At 42.3% G+C, this 15,121-nt stretch overlaps 1 protein-coding gene across 2 annotated transcripts in view; it reads left to right on the forward strand.

Moving 5' to 3' along the window:
- Window positions 1-15,121, forward strand: part of GAB2 (GRB2 associated binding protein 2) — a 480,907-nt gene that overhangs the window by 166,198 nt on the left and 299,588 nt on the right. The window contains exon 2 of one of the 2 annotated variants that reach the window (XM_085623240.1): window positions 6,663-6,761. The exons of the other annotated variant lie outside the window; for it this stretch is intronic. Coding sequence (XP_085479366.1) covers window positions 6,663-6,761 — 99 coding nt within the window. The remainder of the gene's footprint in view (window positions 1-6,662; window positions 6,762-15,121) is intronic. 2 annotated transcript variants of the gene reach the window in all.

Below are 15,121 nucleotides of genomic sequence, written 5' to 3' on the forward strand. Positions count from 1 at the left end.
GCAAATAACGTAAGTGATCAGTGTGAAAAGCAGTCAGACCCAATCAGTGATTCGATTGGTTGCGATGACAGGAACATAGAAAACGCGAAATGAAAACAAAAATGCGCCTATTTTCGGATAAGAGTGTCATCTGCTTTTGACCCAGTATTGCAACATGCCTTCGTGTGGAAGCAAACCGAGGGCAAGAACACGCCAGCTGAGAGCCAGACTTCTGCTTCAAAACAGGTTTGAAGGCTGCCAGGAATGAGGCCCAGTCGCTTGTGGAGGCCGCTGGCCGGGCCTGTGGTAATCTCGGTCTCACGCGCCGAGCCTCGTGAACCCGGGTCCCCTCTGCCCTGACGCCATTTGCTCTAGTTTCTTTCTGCTTTGTTTTTGTTGTTGTCGCGCGCGCCCAGCTCTTGGCGGGAACTTGCCTGGCTCTGTGCTGAGTTTAAAGCCTTTCTCCCAGCACATTCTGAGTTTCAGTTGTTTCCCTGACATGACAGTGAACCGCAACCAAGTGACGCTATCCCACAAGTGACACCTTCAACCAGTCCTGGCTTTTGAGGCCTGCACGACCAGGGCATGGAATTAACTTTCTTTCCACATACGATCCTCTCCAGAACTGCTGTCTTTTAGGAAAGCACCGAAAACTTGGCTTTTTAACAACTAGTCTAAATTCTGGCATTTTATTTTCGTCCTTCTTTGTTAGACTGACTACTTTTTTTTTTTTTAACATATTTATATAGCGCGAACTCGACCCGGAGGTATTGGAGCGCTGTACATGAGCACCGTATTTACATTACACATTCAGGCACAGGGAGATTAAGTGATTTGCCCAGAATCGCAGGATGTGGATGCGACCCCGAGGCTCGAACCCTGGTTTCTAGCCGACCGACCACATCCAGTCACCTTTGAGCTAAGCGCCAGGACTCCTTTGGGTAACCGCTGCGTTCTATAAATTTATATAACAAAACATAACACTGTACATTTTAGTGAAGCTTTAACAGACCTGCCAACTTACACACTGCCACTGTGTGTCACAAATCAGCAGTCTTGACAGGGTCACCCAGCAAAGAGCAGATATCACATGGTAAACATAAGGACACCCCTGTTACTTGTAGTTTATAAAGGTACAAAAAGTGCTGCAAGTACCAGCATGCAAGAAATCTGGCTTCGGTGAGCTACCCATGAATGGACCTGAGAAATTTTAGAGCTCTGTCAAAAGCGGCATATGACCAAGGACCTCTGGGCTGTGACCGCAAAACAAATGCAGAGTATAGGTATTTTTTTTTAGTTCTGGGTATTGTTTGTTTAAAAACAAATATATCCATAATATACATACATAAAGGAGCTTTTGTTCAGCTGGCTTCATTCATTGATCTGTTAAATTGTCATTCACATTTTGCATCTGCCCGCCTCAGCATGTATTGAGGGGAAATGGGTCAGCTTCCTTGGCTTGGAGCGAATGCACAAAGCCTGTACACATTGTTCGCAGCCACTGAAAACAGTTAATTTCTCTTCAATGCTAAACCCTGTTCCACGTTTGCTTTTCAATTTGTTATTTTTTTTGTGTTAACTTTCAAAATTAGCTATTTATTTTTCCTGCACTCAGGTGGCCAGATAGATTGTCATTTATTTTGTGTCTACTTTTTTAAGTTGTTGAGGGCCCGATTACGATGTCAGGTGGATCGCAACCGAGCGACCGTTGTATGTGGTCCGCCCGACACCTGCCATTGCGTTCTGCCAACTGCACTACGATGATGCGGGCGGATGCATCGGGCCGGGGGACTGTCCACCACGCTTTGAGCCCTTCGGAGCATCGAAAACACAGATAATGACGGCGGTGCCAGCCTCGGCTCCGCCGTCAGGATTATGATGTCACTTTCCGACAGCCTTTCCATGTCGGCCTTTCCGACATGGAAAGCCTGTCTGAAAGTGACTTTGGGGGCCCCTGGTAGGATCCCCGTCCCTCCGAGGCCTCCGCAGTGGGGGCCCCCATAAACATCCCTGCACCATGTGGCACACGGTGAAGGGATGTTTAACATCCATTTTACAATGGTAGCTTGTGCTGCGAGCCTTTTCTGCCTGCCGCACAAGCTACCATTGTAAGATGGATGTTTCCGACCTCCCATAGAGCGGTTGCATCCAAATTGTGTGGTCGGAACCGCCAACCTGTGGTCGGGTGGTTCCAGTCCCCTACGGTGTGGGGCGGACACAACTCATCCTGACATCGTAATGATGTCCTAAGTTTAAGTGGCATTGTAACATTGCAGCTGCCTGTGATTTGAGGACTTGGTTAGGTGGTGATTTATTTTTGTCTTTTTCATAAATACAAATAATAAAATTCCTGGCACAACTGAAAGGCTTTTTATATTTATTAAAAAAATCAGCACTAAAATGACCATATTGGTGAAATATTTTAAAATTAAACAATTCCAATGCATACTTATGGTGGCCACGTTTAGATGGCCACATGTTTTCTTTTTTTCTTTTCTCTTTGTAGCACATTCTCTCCCCCCCCCCAAAAAAAAACCTAACCATTGCATCAGTTTGCCAAGATCAGATCTTCTGAATTTACCGGTGCTTGTTTAATTTGTAGTGATTTAGGCCCAGAAGGCTTTCATGGACAGACCATGTATCTGACTGGTGCTCTTGTTGTGTAAGTCGTATATCCACCCTAGAGGAAACAGAGCTGTCAGTCGGTCAAGTGGTTTGAACCTCTATTTTTAGTCTGTTTCCTGCAGCACTGGCTGTCAGGAAGTCTTTTTGTTTTTTAGGACATGTTAACTCATTTCCTGGACCTTTCCTTTGTGTGTTGTTTTCTTTTAGATGAACCAAACCATTTTTTCACCATTACTTTTCTTTATTTAGTGTCACTAAACTGCTTAGCACTTCTTTACTTAAACGTTTATTGGGCAGGATTATGGTTTTGTGTGTTACTGTGAGTGTCAATGACCGCTAGTACTGCTCAACTCTAAACCCTCTTTAAAAAGTTCAGTTTTAATGACAATTGGCTTCTTATGATGTAATTTTGGGTTTTTTGAATATTAGTAATGTTTATGTACATAACATTTATGAGAATGCCGTAGTCTTGTTCATCGGCAAAAATAAGGAAGTACTTAAATGCCGCTAATATAAAGGGAGTTAGTGGTTTTCCATTCATTTTGATTGGGTGAAATACTGCATTTTAAAGCATGCAGGGCCAGTAATATTAGTAAAACATCTAATAATGTTCATTGGTTAATATAAAGTACATTAAACTCATCTTCATTTCAAAGCTCAGTAGTCAATAATTTGGTAAAATGTGATAAGATTTAAGAGTAACTTTACAAGGATAATTAGGGATTCCTCACATTCCCCAGATAAAGCCTGGTGCCCGGCAACAGCAAATTAATATTCAGATGCCCATCCATAGGTATTCCCTATGTCCATACACCCAGCAAAACATAACGTTAGCCTCACACGACCAGCAGTAGGTTTAGCCAAGCTCTACATGCTCTGTACTATGTGTCGCGGCCTTCATATGACCTGTATCTGGATATGCCACACTCTGTGCCCAGCTACATGTAATACCACACACCACATGCCCAGCAAAAGGTAATGCTAGTCTCATAATACGGTCAGCAGTAGGTTTAGCCAAACTCTACATGCTCGGTACTATTTTTCAGCCTTCATATGACCTGTATCTGGATATGCCAGTCTGTGCCCAGCTACACGTAGTACCACACACCACATGCCCAGCAGCGTTTAGGTCCTGCCTCCTCATGCCAAGCCACAGGCAATGCAAGTGTCCTCATCCAAAAAACAAGTAGTGCCCAATAGTCTGAAAATGCCCAGCAACATGCATGGTCAGCCTCCACATGCCCACTAATATATGTGGTGGCAGCAGGACAGCAACGGGTAATGAGCAGTATGCCCTGCTGTTGATGTACCCATTACAAACTAATGGGGTAACCCAATAAACGTCAAAGGACCTGGGTATAATGCAATGCGAACAACAAGTGGTCCTAACCTACCTCCTCGGACAGACCCAAGAAGTTGTGACTCTCATAATTGAATTAGCCGATTATAGGCCATGCTTTGTCAAAAGCAGCACACACCTCTGAATGAAGTACATCAGAACATTTCAGCGTTATAATGTGGTAAGGATATTTCATATTTTAATGTGGCGCTGCTGCTATCTACTTTTTATATCCAGACTTGTACAAAAGCAGCACCCAGTCCATCAGAGTTGCAAATGAGGCACTACACTGTCTACTTACACTTAGTGGGCATGCTCCTAGTACACTGTCCACTTACTAGTGGGCATGCTGCTTCAATAACCCTGAGATTGGTGCCACTTGGAAGGCAATAGATTTGCAACAGAAAATACTGCAAGACTGTCCTTTGGTGCTCCACATTTAAAATAGCCTTCAGCACCTTCCATGTACTGTAAGCAAATCAAAGAGACATTCCATGTCAAAGAGGAACTGAAGAGAGATGGGTGTCGGCTAACTAATTTGCATACGAGAGCCCATGATCCTCTGCAAACATCACAATGTGATCGCTTCCTAGCAGTGCATGATGGTGTGTGTTATTGTAATGTAATGTGTGGGTGTCAGAGCGCGATAGCTAGTGAGAGAGTGTCTGCGGTGGCAGTGTGTTTGATGTTGCTTACTCTACGTTGGCAGGGGATTGCCTCTTAAGACTAGCTGGTTGTGGAACAGGTTTGTCTAGTCACATGTGTGGTTTTTGGGACAACAGCATTCTTTGCACAGACTAAACAACTCATTAGACAATTTTTCAGTCTGCTTGCCTCATGGGTGAAGGACTACCTTCTTATGAAAGCGCAGAAAGGGCGACTGAGCGGAGGCAATTAATAAACATAGAGTTAACATGATTGAAGACAATTTCTTCTCAGTGTTAAGCATGATTTTATTTAGGTCTGACCTTTCAAATGCAAAAATCTTAAAAATCTCTCTCTCTCTCTTTCTCTTTCTCTCTCTTTCTCTCTCTTTCTCTCTTTCTCTCTTTCTCTCCCCTGGCCCCCTCCCACCTCTTCATCCATTGGTTTGTTGTAGTGTCATTTATATTTTGTTTCCGCCTACCACATCAGACCGCATGGCACAATGGGTCAGTCCACTTCATCCATTGCCTCTCTTCACTTTAAATGATAGCATTTTGCCTGTGTAGGTGTGCGCAGCCACTCAAAAAAGAATACTCTTTTTTGCCAGGACTGGTGGGCCATGCCATTGTGTTTTCAATAACTGTTATGTGTGGATTGACAGCATATAATGTTGCTTTTAATGCAGACAATGCAGCTTTTCGACAAGATGCCATAACCGAGTATAATTAATGATTCTCCTCAAGCAACAGTTCCGTGTTTTGTTTGCCCATGCAAACGCTCGCATGAATTTCTAAAAAGATATTTCATTAAAAAACCTGTTTTAAATGTTCCTTTATGATGCTATATGGTGCTTTTTAGGTCTCGCCTAAGACAGTATATGCTCTGTCTGTTGCAGCACATGTTGTTATCTTACAGTGGTCTTACAGCCCGCCCACTGCTTACTACTGGTTGGCTTCATTGTCACTCATCTGCTTGCTTCTCATTCGTCAGCTTCCGAAAGCTTTCCTTCCTCTTCTTGACTTTATTGGAGTGTGGATGCATTACCTGTGTCCTGCCACTGCTATTTTTTAGGGCTCTACTTTTTTTGTTGTTGAAGTGCTCTATATGATGGTGGGTGTATTCCAGCTATCTCCCTTGTGTACTTCTCCCTCCCTCCGTGTTCCTCTTCCTTGCCCTCCCCAGATGTCATTCCTGTCCCCTCCTCGCCCACTTTTTCTTGATTGCCCATTGCCCCCTTGACTGTTTGCACCCCAGAGTTGTCCGCCCTCCCACCTTAGATGTCCGTTTGCTCACCAGGCCCTCTCGCCTCCATTGTTTGTTTCTCCGACCTCTCCCAGCCTCCCTCTGTTGTCTGTGTGCTTCCCAGCCCCGCCTGCCTGCTGTCCTTTGTCAGCTTGCTTCTCCAGCCCCAAACACCCACCCACCCTTGTGTATCTTCATTGTCTCTTGCATGTCCTCTCCCCCACCTGCGTTCTTTTCTCTTGCCCCCGGTTGCCTTGTCCTCCAACCACTTTTGTTTGTATTTTAACGCTAGCTGCATTGTATTACTTTAATAAAAAGTATTTTTAGCCATGCTGCGTGCGCAGCATAGCTAAAAATCATTGCCAAAGGAAATAGCTTTCACAGGCGTGACCCATTTGCCTTGTCAGTGCATGTTTGATATTGTGATACAAATATGATCTTTTATGTTTATTTCTGTCCCACCATCATTTCCGTTTTTTTGGTATTCATCGCTATTCACATTATTGCTTCGATCAATTGGATTACAGTTGAGATATATGTACCCTTGAAAAACCACTTGACACTAAGCACATTTTGGCTCCATTGGCAAATAAATCAACAAATATGTTTCAGAATAATTCAGCATTGCTTTCCTGCCTTTTTCTGAACTTTGCCATTGTTCTCTATGGCCCATCACTCCCGACACTCTAATTAGGCAAGTAAGGTTGAATAACAAATTGTGTTGATTTCTGTAGGCATGTGTAGTAGGGGAAGTAATGTCACCGCATCCTTGTCTGCCACAAGCAGGGGTTGTGTTAGCCATCCAATAAGGCTGATCCCATTTTTCTTCTAGATCAGAAGTCCGACTGCCAGTCAACCAGCAGCTCGCATTCCCGAATGTGATTTATTTGCTGTTCTGCTGCTGCCTTCTCACTGGTTTTTGGTAAAAAAGGTATGTTACTGATGGACAGTAGTTGGTGTTGGTGGCAAAGGCTGGGTATTCTGCTGGCTTCAGCTTATCCATATATTTTTGCTGAAAATGTCTTTCGCCTTTGGCAGAAGTCCTGAAAAACCTATCCGAACCTTTAAGGCAGGCATCCTTGCTTCTTTCTGCTTACCTGCAGCATGTATGGGGAGGCGTTGTGGTCAAGAAGAAACATTCACTTGTTTATCTATGGAGTCTCCCAAGCTGGAGAAAGTGCTCCCAGCCTCTATAACTTAAAGGCTTTCCCTCCATTTAAGATATTTAAATCTTGCCCTAGAAGCACCATCAGCACAGTCCTGAGACATGGCTGACAATCTAGACCTCTGGAGTAGCATACAGAAGAATCCAAAGCGAAATCCAAGCAAACAAGCATTTGTAATGCAATCAGTCACGCCTTTGGGACGTTATATGTATTTAGCTATGTAGCACATTAGCCTGGGTGTTGAAACATCTACTGTTCTTCAACATTGATGGAAAGTAAGCACCAAACGGCGTGACACGCCAGGTATGGGAACACATGGAGAGAAATATTGCCTTTCAGCTGGAAATGGTATAGTCCAAAGCTCTGTTTTTAATATAAAATCAGGGCCTTCGGTGGTCATATCACTGAAAATACAAGATTTGAAAAAAATATTATTGACTACGGGTGTTCGTGGAAGACAATTTCTATGGACTGGAATCTAGAGAGTGCTAAAGTGATTCTGGTATTTTACTGACCTCTGCTGGTCGTTTTCTATCAAGAAAGTTAAATAGAGGCAGTTGCCAGAAAAATAAAAAAAATTAAGATCCTCAGCAGAAAGCAGTTCTGGTATTTTACTGAACTCTGCTGGTCGTTTTCTATCAAGACAGTTAAATAGAGGTAGTTGAACTGAAAAAGAAGTCCCTAAGTGGAAGCAGACAAGTCCTGATCTCCAGAGCCCACAAAGTTCATATACATACAAGTATATAATAAGTATAGTATATACAGGAGGTCTCGATGCTCGACCTAAAAATGAGATCAGAATAAAACAGAAAGCTGGGAGCGATGAACCAGTTGAAAAACGACTACTACTGCATTTCGACGCAGAACGGTGTTCTAGAGGCATTCTTAAATAGGGCTATAGAACTGAAAGTTTCAAACAGAAAATGTGGCTGACATCTTGGATTGGTTTCATAACCTAGAAAATATAGCAAGACATCGAGATAGAATGGTTTGTTAGAAAAGAAAAATCTGGAATGGATTTAGAGTTCCATTGTAGAACTCTACAAGCTGCAGCTGCAAAATAACCAAGAGAACCCTCCCACTTTCCCTGCCATTGTTCACCCAGGAGTGACATTCTGCAAGAAGTGACATTCTCTCGAGGTCACAGTAGGCCACAAACCCACCCTAAGAGGAGGAACCAAACAGACACCATACACTTGCAGAATTTGGGGCAGCAGCAACAACCTGCTCCCTAGCTCGAAGAGCAGTGTGTCTTCTTTCTGTGAGGGTAGCACATCAGGCAGTGGCCGTGAGCCACCACCGCCGAGGCTTGACAGTACGCTTCCTCTTGCATAGTCAGTTGTTGCAGCAAATTAGCATGTAGGGCATACTCAGTCAAACAAAGTGTGAGTTTCTTGACATTTACCTTTGAGGACACAAAATGGGTAAACCCTTTGATACACCAGGCCTTTGTACACACTGCTTTTGTCCAAGAGTATGCCTGACAGTCTTTGAAACTGAGAAGTAAGTCATGAGTAAGTCACACCTTTCTACAGGCGTTATGAATCAGTCCCTCAGTAATAGGTCTCAAAATTCATTGCTCAGAATGGATTAATAATATGCAGAATTCCCTCTGTTCTGCTATGAAGATGTATATATAAAAACATCTGAACTCCACTGGAGTTCACTACGAAGTACCTGGAGACACTCGGAAAGCCTCTCTAGCGTACAGCGTGTTTGCAACAGGCGCAAAGTTTTGCAGAGCTATTTTTAGGGTTGATTCATAGTTTGTCTTCTGATGTCAGCCGCACAGATGCATTTCACTGTTGAGTTTAATACACCTAATTATTAAGAACCTAAATCTACAACTGACGTATGATGCATCAGTTACACTCCAATATCTCAAAGAGTGTAAACCGCATTGGGAGTGAAAGGGTTAAAAGGCAACGAAACATGGCATGCAAGTTGCTGTCAATTTGTATGCAAGAAATAGAAGGGTTCCTGAACTGCAAGTATTCAGCACAACTGCATGTACTTAATTAGTAAAATGAATGAACAATTAAATTAAAGGGGCCCAAAGTTTTTCTTCGGAGTCCATCTCCCATGCTGCCCAATGCCAGGGCTGCGGATTCCAGGGTTTTCTTGTCTTCATGCCACCTCGTGCCACTTTCTTCTACTGCCCTAGTCCTCCTAGCTCTTACTCTTGCCTCATTTTCATCCTCACGCTCTCCCTTTGTCACCGCTTTTCAATCTTTCTCCTTCGTTCTCCATTGTCTGCCTTTTTCTCTCTTACTCCAAGTCAATGTCCAGGTCCCCGAGCAAGTATGCCGGTACATCCCCGTGTAACCACCGGCTCAAATTAAGCAATGCAGCTGTACTGTTGTCAAGTGTTTGTTTCAGAAGGGCTAGGAACAAAGAAAGAAAATCCATGTTTGAAATGTGTCTTCTATAGGACAGCAGCGTGATTAGTGTCAATATGTTTGGGTTAAGTGCGTCAAGAAGAAAATGATGTTTTGTTGCAAAAATCTTATCTAACACTCCTATTGGCTGCTTGATTGATACATACTCATTAATAAGAAGGTATGGAAGCTGTGATGCAATATCCTTATTTCTGGAGCATTAAACTGGCGACTAATGCACATTTTAAGGATCTCCCGTTCTCCGCCACAGCATGATTAACTAATGAAAGCACGGCACTGGGTAGTTGAGGTAGGCAGTGATAGCCAGAAGAGGACATGAGATCACGAGTATATGTAATGCAGGATGGGTTAGCAGTTTTGGGGCCTGTTTTCGATCTTGGCGGACAGGTTGCTCCGTCACAATGGTGAAGGATACCCCGTACGCCGACATATAAATCCCATAGGTTATAATGGGATTTAAATTTCAGTGGATGGGATATTCTTCACCGTTGTGACCTAGTAACCCGTCTGCCAAGATCGAAATCCGGTCCATAGTCATCAGAATTAGTACCTACAAGCATAAGTGCCCTTGTTGGAATCTTTCTACATGTCAATAAAACAGGGGGTGGAAGGAGAGTAAGTGCATGATGAGTGGGAATAGAGTGGACTCAGTCATAGGGATGTGAGCTCCTGGTCTGAATATCATATCCGGTTTAAGCTTGCATAGACTTCAGATTTCAAAGGACAGTACTGCTCTCAAAACTTTCATTATTTGCAAACATTTGTTTCCTACTCCTTGTGTTCAATTTTCAGTATATATTTTCTCAGTCTTTGACTTGAATAAACACGCCGACTAGCTTGTACTAGTTGAAGTTGTTTAAAACAAATGTTTTGCATTGATTTGTAAACTGTTTTTAATTCAATTACTATTCTTGTATTGTGTGGTGGAATCATGTGACAGGACACAGGACATACTGCACATTCCACGCTCTCTGCATGGAGTCCATTCTGTGCCTCCCCTGCATTCCTCACGTCATTTGAGATTCTTTCTGGATAAAGTCTTTCCAATTCTGCTTTTTCTGGTGAGCTGTTTGCATTATATAAAATCAGATGTTTGAAAATACTGCATCTTGGCAGGCAGGCATCCAACCTTGCCAGCCAATATTCTTTACCCTCACCCTAAACAGGAGAATGTAAAGCCATGCAGCTGTGACGATGCCTTCAGGAGTTTAGATCAATTGATGAACTGAAATGAATTGAAAGATTCCATACTGGCCTCTAAACCAGCCTTAGGAAAGGAGTGGGTAATATTTATAGACCATAACATTGTAAGTCCTTCCTATTTCATTTGATGAAAATGCAGTAATCCTTTCTAATTGGAATTTGAACCCTATCTATTGTGTTTCAGTGAAATAAGGTGAATTATAACCTTTTCTAAATCAGGAGAACGGGCAGCATATTTTATCCATTTAGAGTGCATAACCAGCAGAACCTTTCTAGTTTGATGTTAAATAGTTTTTGTTATAATAATAAAAATTAAAATTTAAGCATTTTGTGTTGAAAACGAATGTGCAGTATAACTATATTCATAGGTGAGATTGATCACTCTTTTATTCTAGTTTCTGTAAGACAGTTACGCTACCGCTGGAAGTTGACGCTTTTATACGATTTCAATGACTGTATATGAAATTATAATGGTTTTAACAAAAAGCAATAAGCATTTATTTAGTTGGAACAGACTTGTCTTTTGTTAGCAGCTATCCAAAGGAAGAACATCAACAATCATACCATTAAGGACAGGCCTCTGCCCTTAAATACAAATCGTTTTTAATGGGAATGCAACAGTGTGAAATGTGTCGGTGTCTTGTGCCTTACTTGTGTACCTCAGTTGGAAAAGAAGAATTAAAGATTGTGATACATAAAGATATCTTACATAAAGGAGTGTTCTGCCTCATCTACCACCAGCCCTCCTTGGAAAGGTGGTAACATCTCCTACTCTCATTAGATCCTATTAAATTTATCTCCAAGGAGGTCTACCATCCCCGGGATATTTAGAGGCCTTGAAGCTCGGCGGGCATGGAGTTTAGTGTGGAGGAAATAAGTACCCCTCCCTGTTGTTGAGCATCACACCAAGAAAGCCCCTCCCAGGCCTGTGGTACAAAACAACAACTTAATATAGTTTTACAAAGTGATCAGGATTTTATGTTTTTAACAGAAAACTGGTTAAGGAACTACCCAGCACCTGATGTAGCAAATGCCATTCCACGAGGGATGTAAAACCCTTGATCTCGATCGAGCCAACTAGTTGAAGGGCGAATCGCTATATTTTATTACGAGCATTGGCAAGTTTCACTGTTGAATGCTATAAGGAAGAATAACTTTGATGCCATGGTGTGTGGTTGTGCTGTCTCGCCAGTGAGGTTAGTAAAATGCCCCCAGTCATGATATAGAGACCATATCTGAATTGACTGAACACATTTGCCAAATATTTCTCCTCTATTTATTTATTTGAAAGATTTTATATAGCGCGAACATGACCCGTAAGGGTATCTGAGCACTGTACAGCAGAAAGAGGATACGATTGGTCACTAAAAAGCAAAAATAATAAACTTTTGTAGTTAACCAACCCAGTTACAGAAAGAGCAAACCAAACATGTGGAAAAAGTAGCGTGAACATGAGTTGCATACAGAAAATGCCTCAAAGAATGAGATAATCCTGTTGTCAGTAAGATATTAAAGTTAGTTATGTTGTCATCAGGACTATTGTTACAGCTGGTTATTCAGGAGAAACCCGTTGACTTGTTTTTTGAATGAGGAGGTCGAAGGGTTAGAACGGATATCGGGCGGAAGAGCATTCCAAATTCTTTGGGCCAGACCCCAGAAGGCGCAGTTGTAGGTTCTTTTCTTTTTTAATGTGAGGTTTCAGCAAGAGGGTGCTGGAGCGTCTCAGAGTCCGATGCCTACCAAAAAGGTTGAGCTTTTTTGCCAGGTATGTGGGGATCATATAACGAAGAGCTTTGTGTGTCAGGCAGGCACTCTTGAACCTCATCAGCCAGTTAAGCAGTGATAGCCAGTTAAGCTGAATTAGGTCAAGTGTGATGTGACCATGTTTTCGTGAGCCCGTGATGAGTCTGGCAGCAGAGTACAGAGTGGCCCTGAAGGGGGGCCAGTCTAGCTTTGGGCAAACCAGCCAAGGTCCCAATTCCATATTACACTCTGGAGATAACTAGGGACTGGACTGCAAGGTGTAGGTCCACAGGAGGCAAGCACGGCTTGATTTTCTTAAGTGTGTTGAGATGGTGGTTGGCTCCCCTAGTTGTTGCACTGATGTGATCTTGCATATTCAGGTATTTGTCCAGCATTATGCCTAAAGATCTTGTGGAATCAACAACATGTGGCTCGCAGTTGAGAACTGTAAGTTGTTTGAGCCAACCTTGAATGGGTGTGGAGTGGGTGGGCGGGGCAATCGGGAGGAATTCGGTCTTGAGAGTATTCAGCATAAGGTGATTGTGAGTTTTCAGAAGAACACAGTTCAGAGTGTTGATGTCTTCCAGAGATGCCATTTTCATATAAAGTTTGCATGTCATCAGCGTACATGTGGTATTTTATGTTTGAACATTTCAGGATTTCTGTGAGGGGTTCCATGAACAAGCTGAAGAGTGTAGGTGAGTGTGGAACCTTGAGGCACTCCAATTGAGACCGGCGTACTGTTAGCAAGGTAATGGTTCACTTTGGTTCTTTGCGTTCTGTTCTGTAGGAACGAGGCAAAGCAATTTAAGACCAGACCCGCTATCCCCATCCTTTTTTCCAGAAGATCAATCAGGGTTTCGTGTGTGGCCGTGTCAAACGCAGATGATAGATCAAGAAGGATAAAGTAGGAAAGGATCGTTCTGGTCAAGTAGTCTCTAGGCGTCATCAACAATGTGGTTCTAAAACCAGATTGGTATTGGTCAAGCAACTGACACTTTTTGACGTGATTGCACAGTTGTATGTGTATGCATTTCTCAAGAAGTTTAGCTAGAGGCATGATATTGGAGATTGGACGGGAATTGTTGGGATCTGATAGGTCTACATTAGGCTTTTTTGGAATGGGTGTGACTTGTCCTATCTTTAGGCAGTCAGGAATCCTACCCTGTAAGAACGATTCATGGATAATCAAGGGCCAGAGTGGGACAATGGCAGATCTAAGCTCTTTGAATAATTTGGCATGCAAAGGATCAAGGAAATGATTAGAGGGTTTTAATGATATTATGATTTTTCGAAGCTCGACATCGTCAGGAAGTCTGAAGTTGTTCCATGATGCATTATTTTTTGGAGTATGGTCTGTGGCTCTGGAGGATGGAGCACTCTGAGTTTTGCCATGTCGATGTAATGGGCTTTATAAGAAGATTATCATTTTGGGGGATTTCAATGTACATATAGATGAGAAACATGATCACTTAGCTGAATGATTCAGGCCTGGCCTAGCAGCATATATCTTAGTAGAGCTAGTGGGCTTCCCAACCCACAGGATGGGGCACAATGTTAGACCATATTTGGACTTAGGAAGACCATATTTGGACTGTGGGAGAGATGCTGAAATCATGTGATGTTCTTCCACTTTCATAGACAGATCAATTTCCAATACATTTTGCCAGGGAATTTAAGAAAGCTAAACGGCCGGATCAGAGGACTCATTTAGTTCTGCTTCAGGCCTGAAAGAAAATTAATTTGAGATGGTTCATTGAAAGCCTTGATAGCGTTTAACTTATCCCCAGAGTTTGACGCAGTTACTAACACATTAAAGTGTTCCCACAGTAATCATTCAAATTTGTTGAATTCATTTATTACAGTGAAGGGAAGAATGTAAAATTGCATAAACCCCAAAATTAGTGGTTTACGAAATATCTGAGGGAAAGTCAGCTAGCTTTGGCGCAAGCAGAAAAAAAGCGGAGGTTGTCATATGATCCTAATGACGTATTAGCATATGAGGACAACCTCAAATCATATATGAATGTGTCCTTGTATAACTTATCTGGTGCTCATTTAAAGCGCTCTGATACCTAATACCTTCGGGTCAAGTTTGCGCTATATAAAACTCTGAAAAACAAAAAAAATGTATAAAAACGAACTTTTCACTGATAAATCATCCTAACTGAAATACCATCTTAGACTAATGTACTATCACTAGAGAACTCTTTGTAAAACTGTTGACCTAGGAGGCTCAGCGGTCTTGTTGCTGCAAAATCTATTTACAGCATTTGATAAAAGATTTTTTTGTTATGTTTTTTGTTTTTTTGATTGATTGCACTGAAATAGTAGCCTTTCCACCATTCCAGTCGATTCTTCAAGAAGTATGTAGAATGCCTCTGGCATCTACCCACTCACCTAGTTGTTTAATATCAATATGAGATTCTGCTACAGCTGATAAGATCTTTTGGTTGTTGGGTGATATCCAGCTGACGTCCATTTGGGCCAGTAAGGGTTCGCCACTGTGGAGAATTCAACAAGCTGAATTTCAGCAGTACACATTTGGGTGTCCTCTAAATCCTTCCAATCTAACGGTAATAAAACCAAAATTTTAGAGATGGTTAATAAAACTGAAAGATTGCAAAACTTGCTCTGGCATGGCTGTTTCAGAAAACTTCCCTAGCTGTCATTCAAGGTCAAGTCCATGGGAACTCTCAACTCCTTTTCTCTCTATATATGGAAAAACAGATGACTTGATCTTGTTTTTTCCACCGGAAAATATAAAAAAAGTTACTTTC

This window comes from Triturus cristatus, chromosome 8, assembly GCF_964204655.1.
Source record: "Triturus cristatus chromosome 8, aTriCri1.1, whole genome shotgun sequence".
NCBI lineage: Eukaryota > Metazoa > Chordata > Amphibia > Caudata > Salamandridae > Triturus > Triturus cristatus.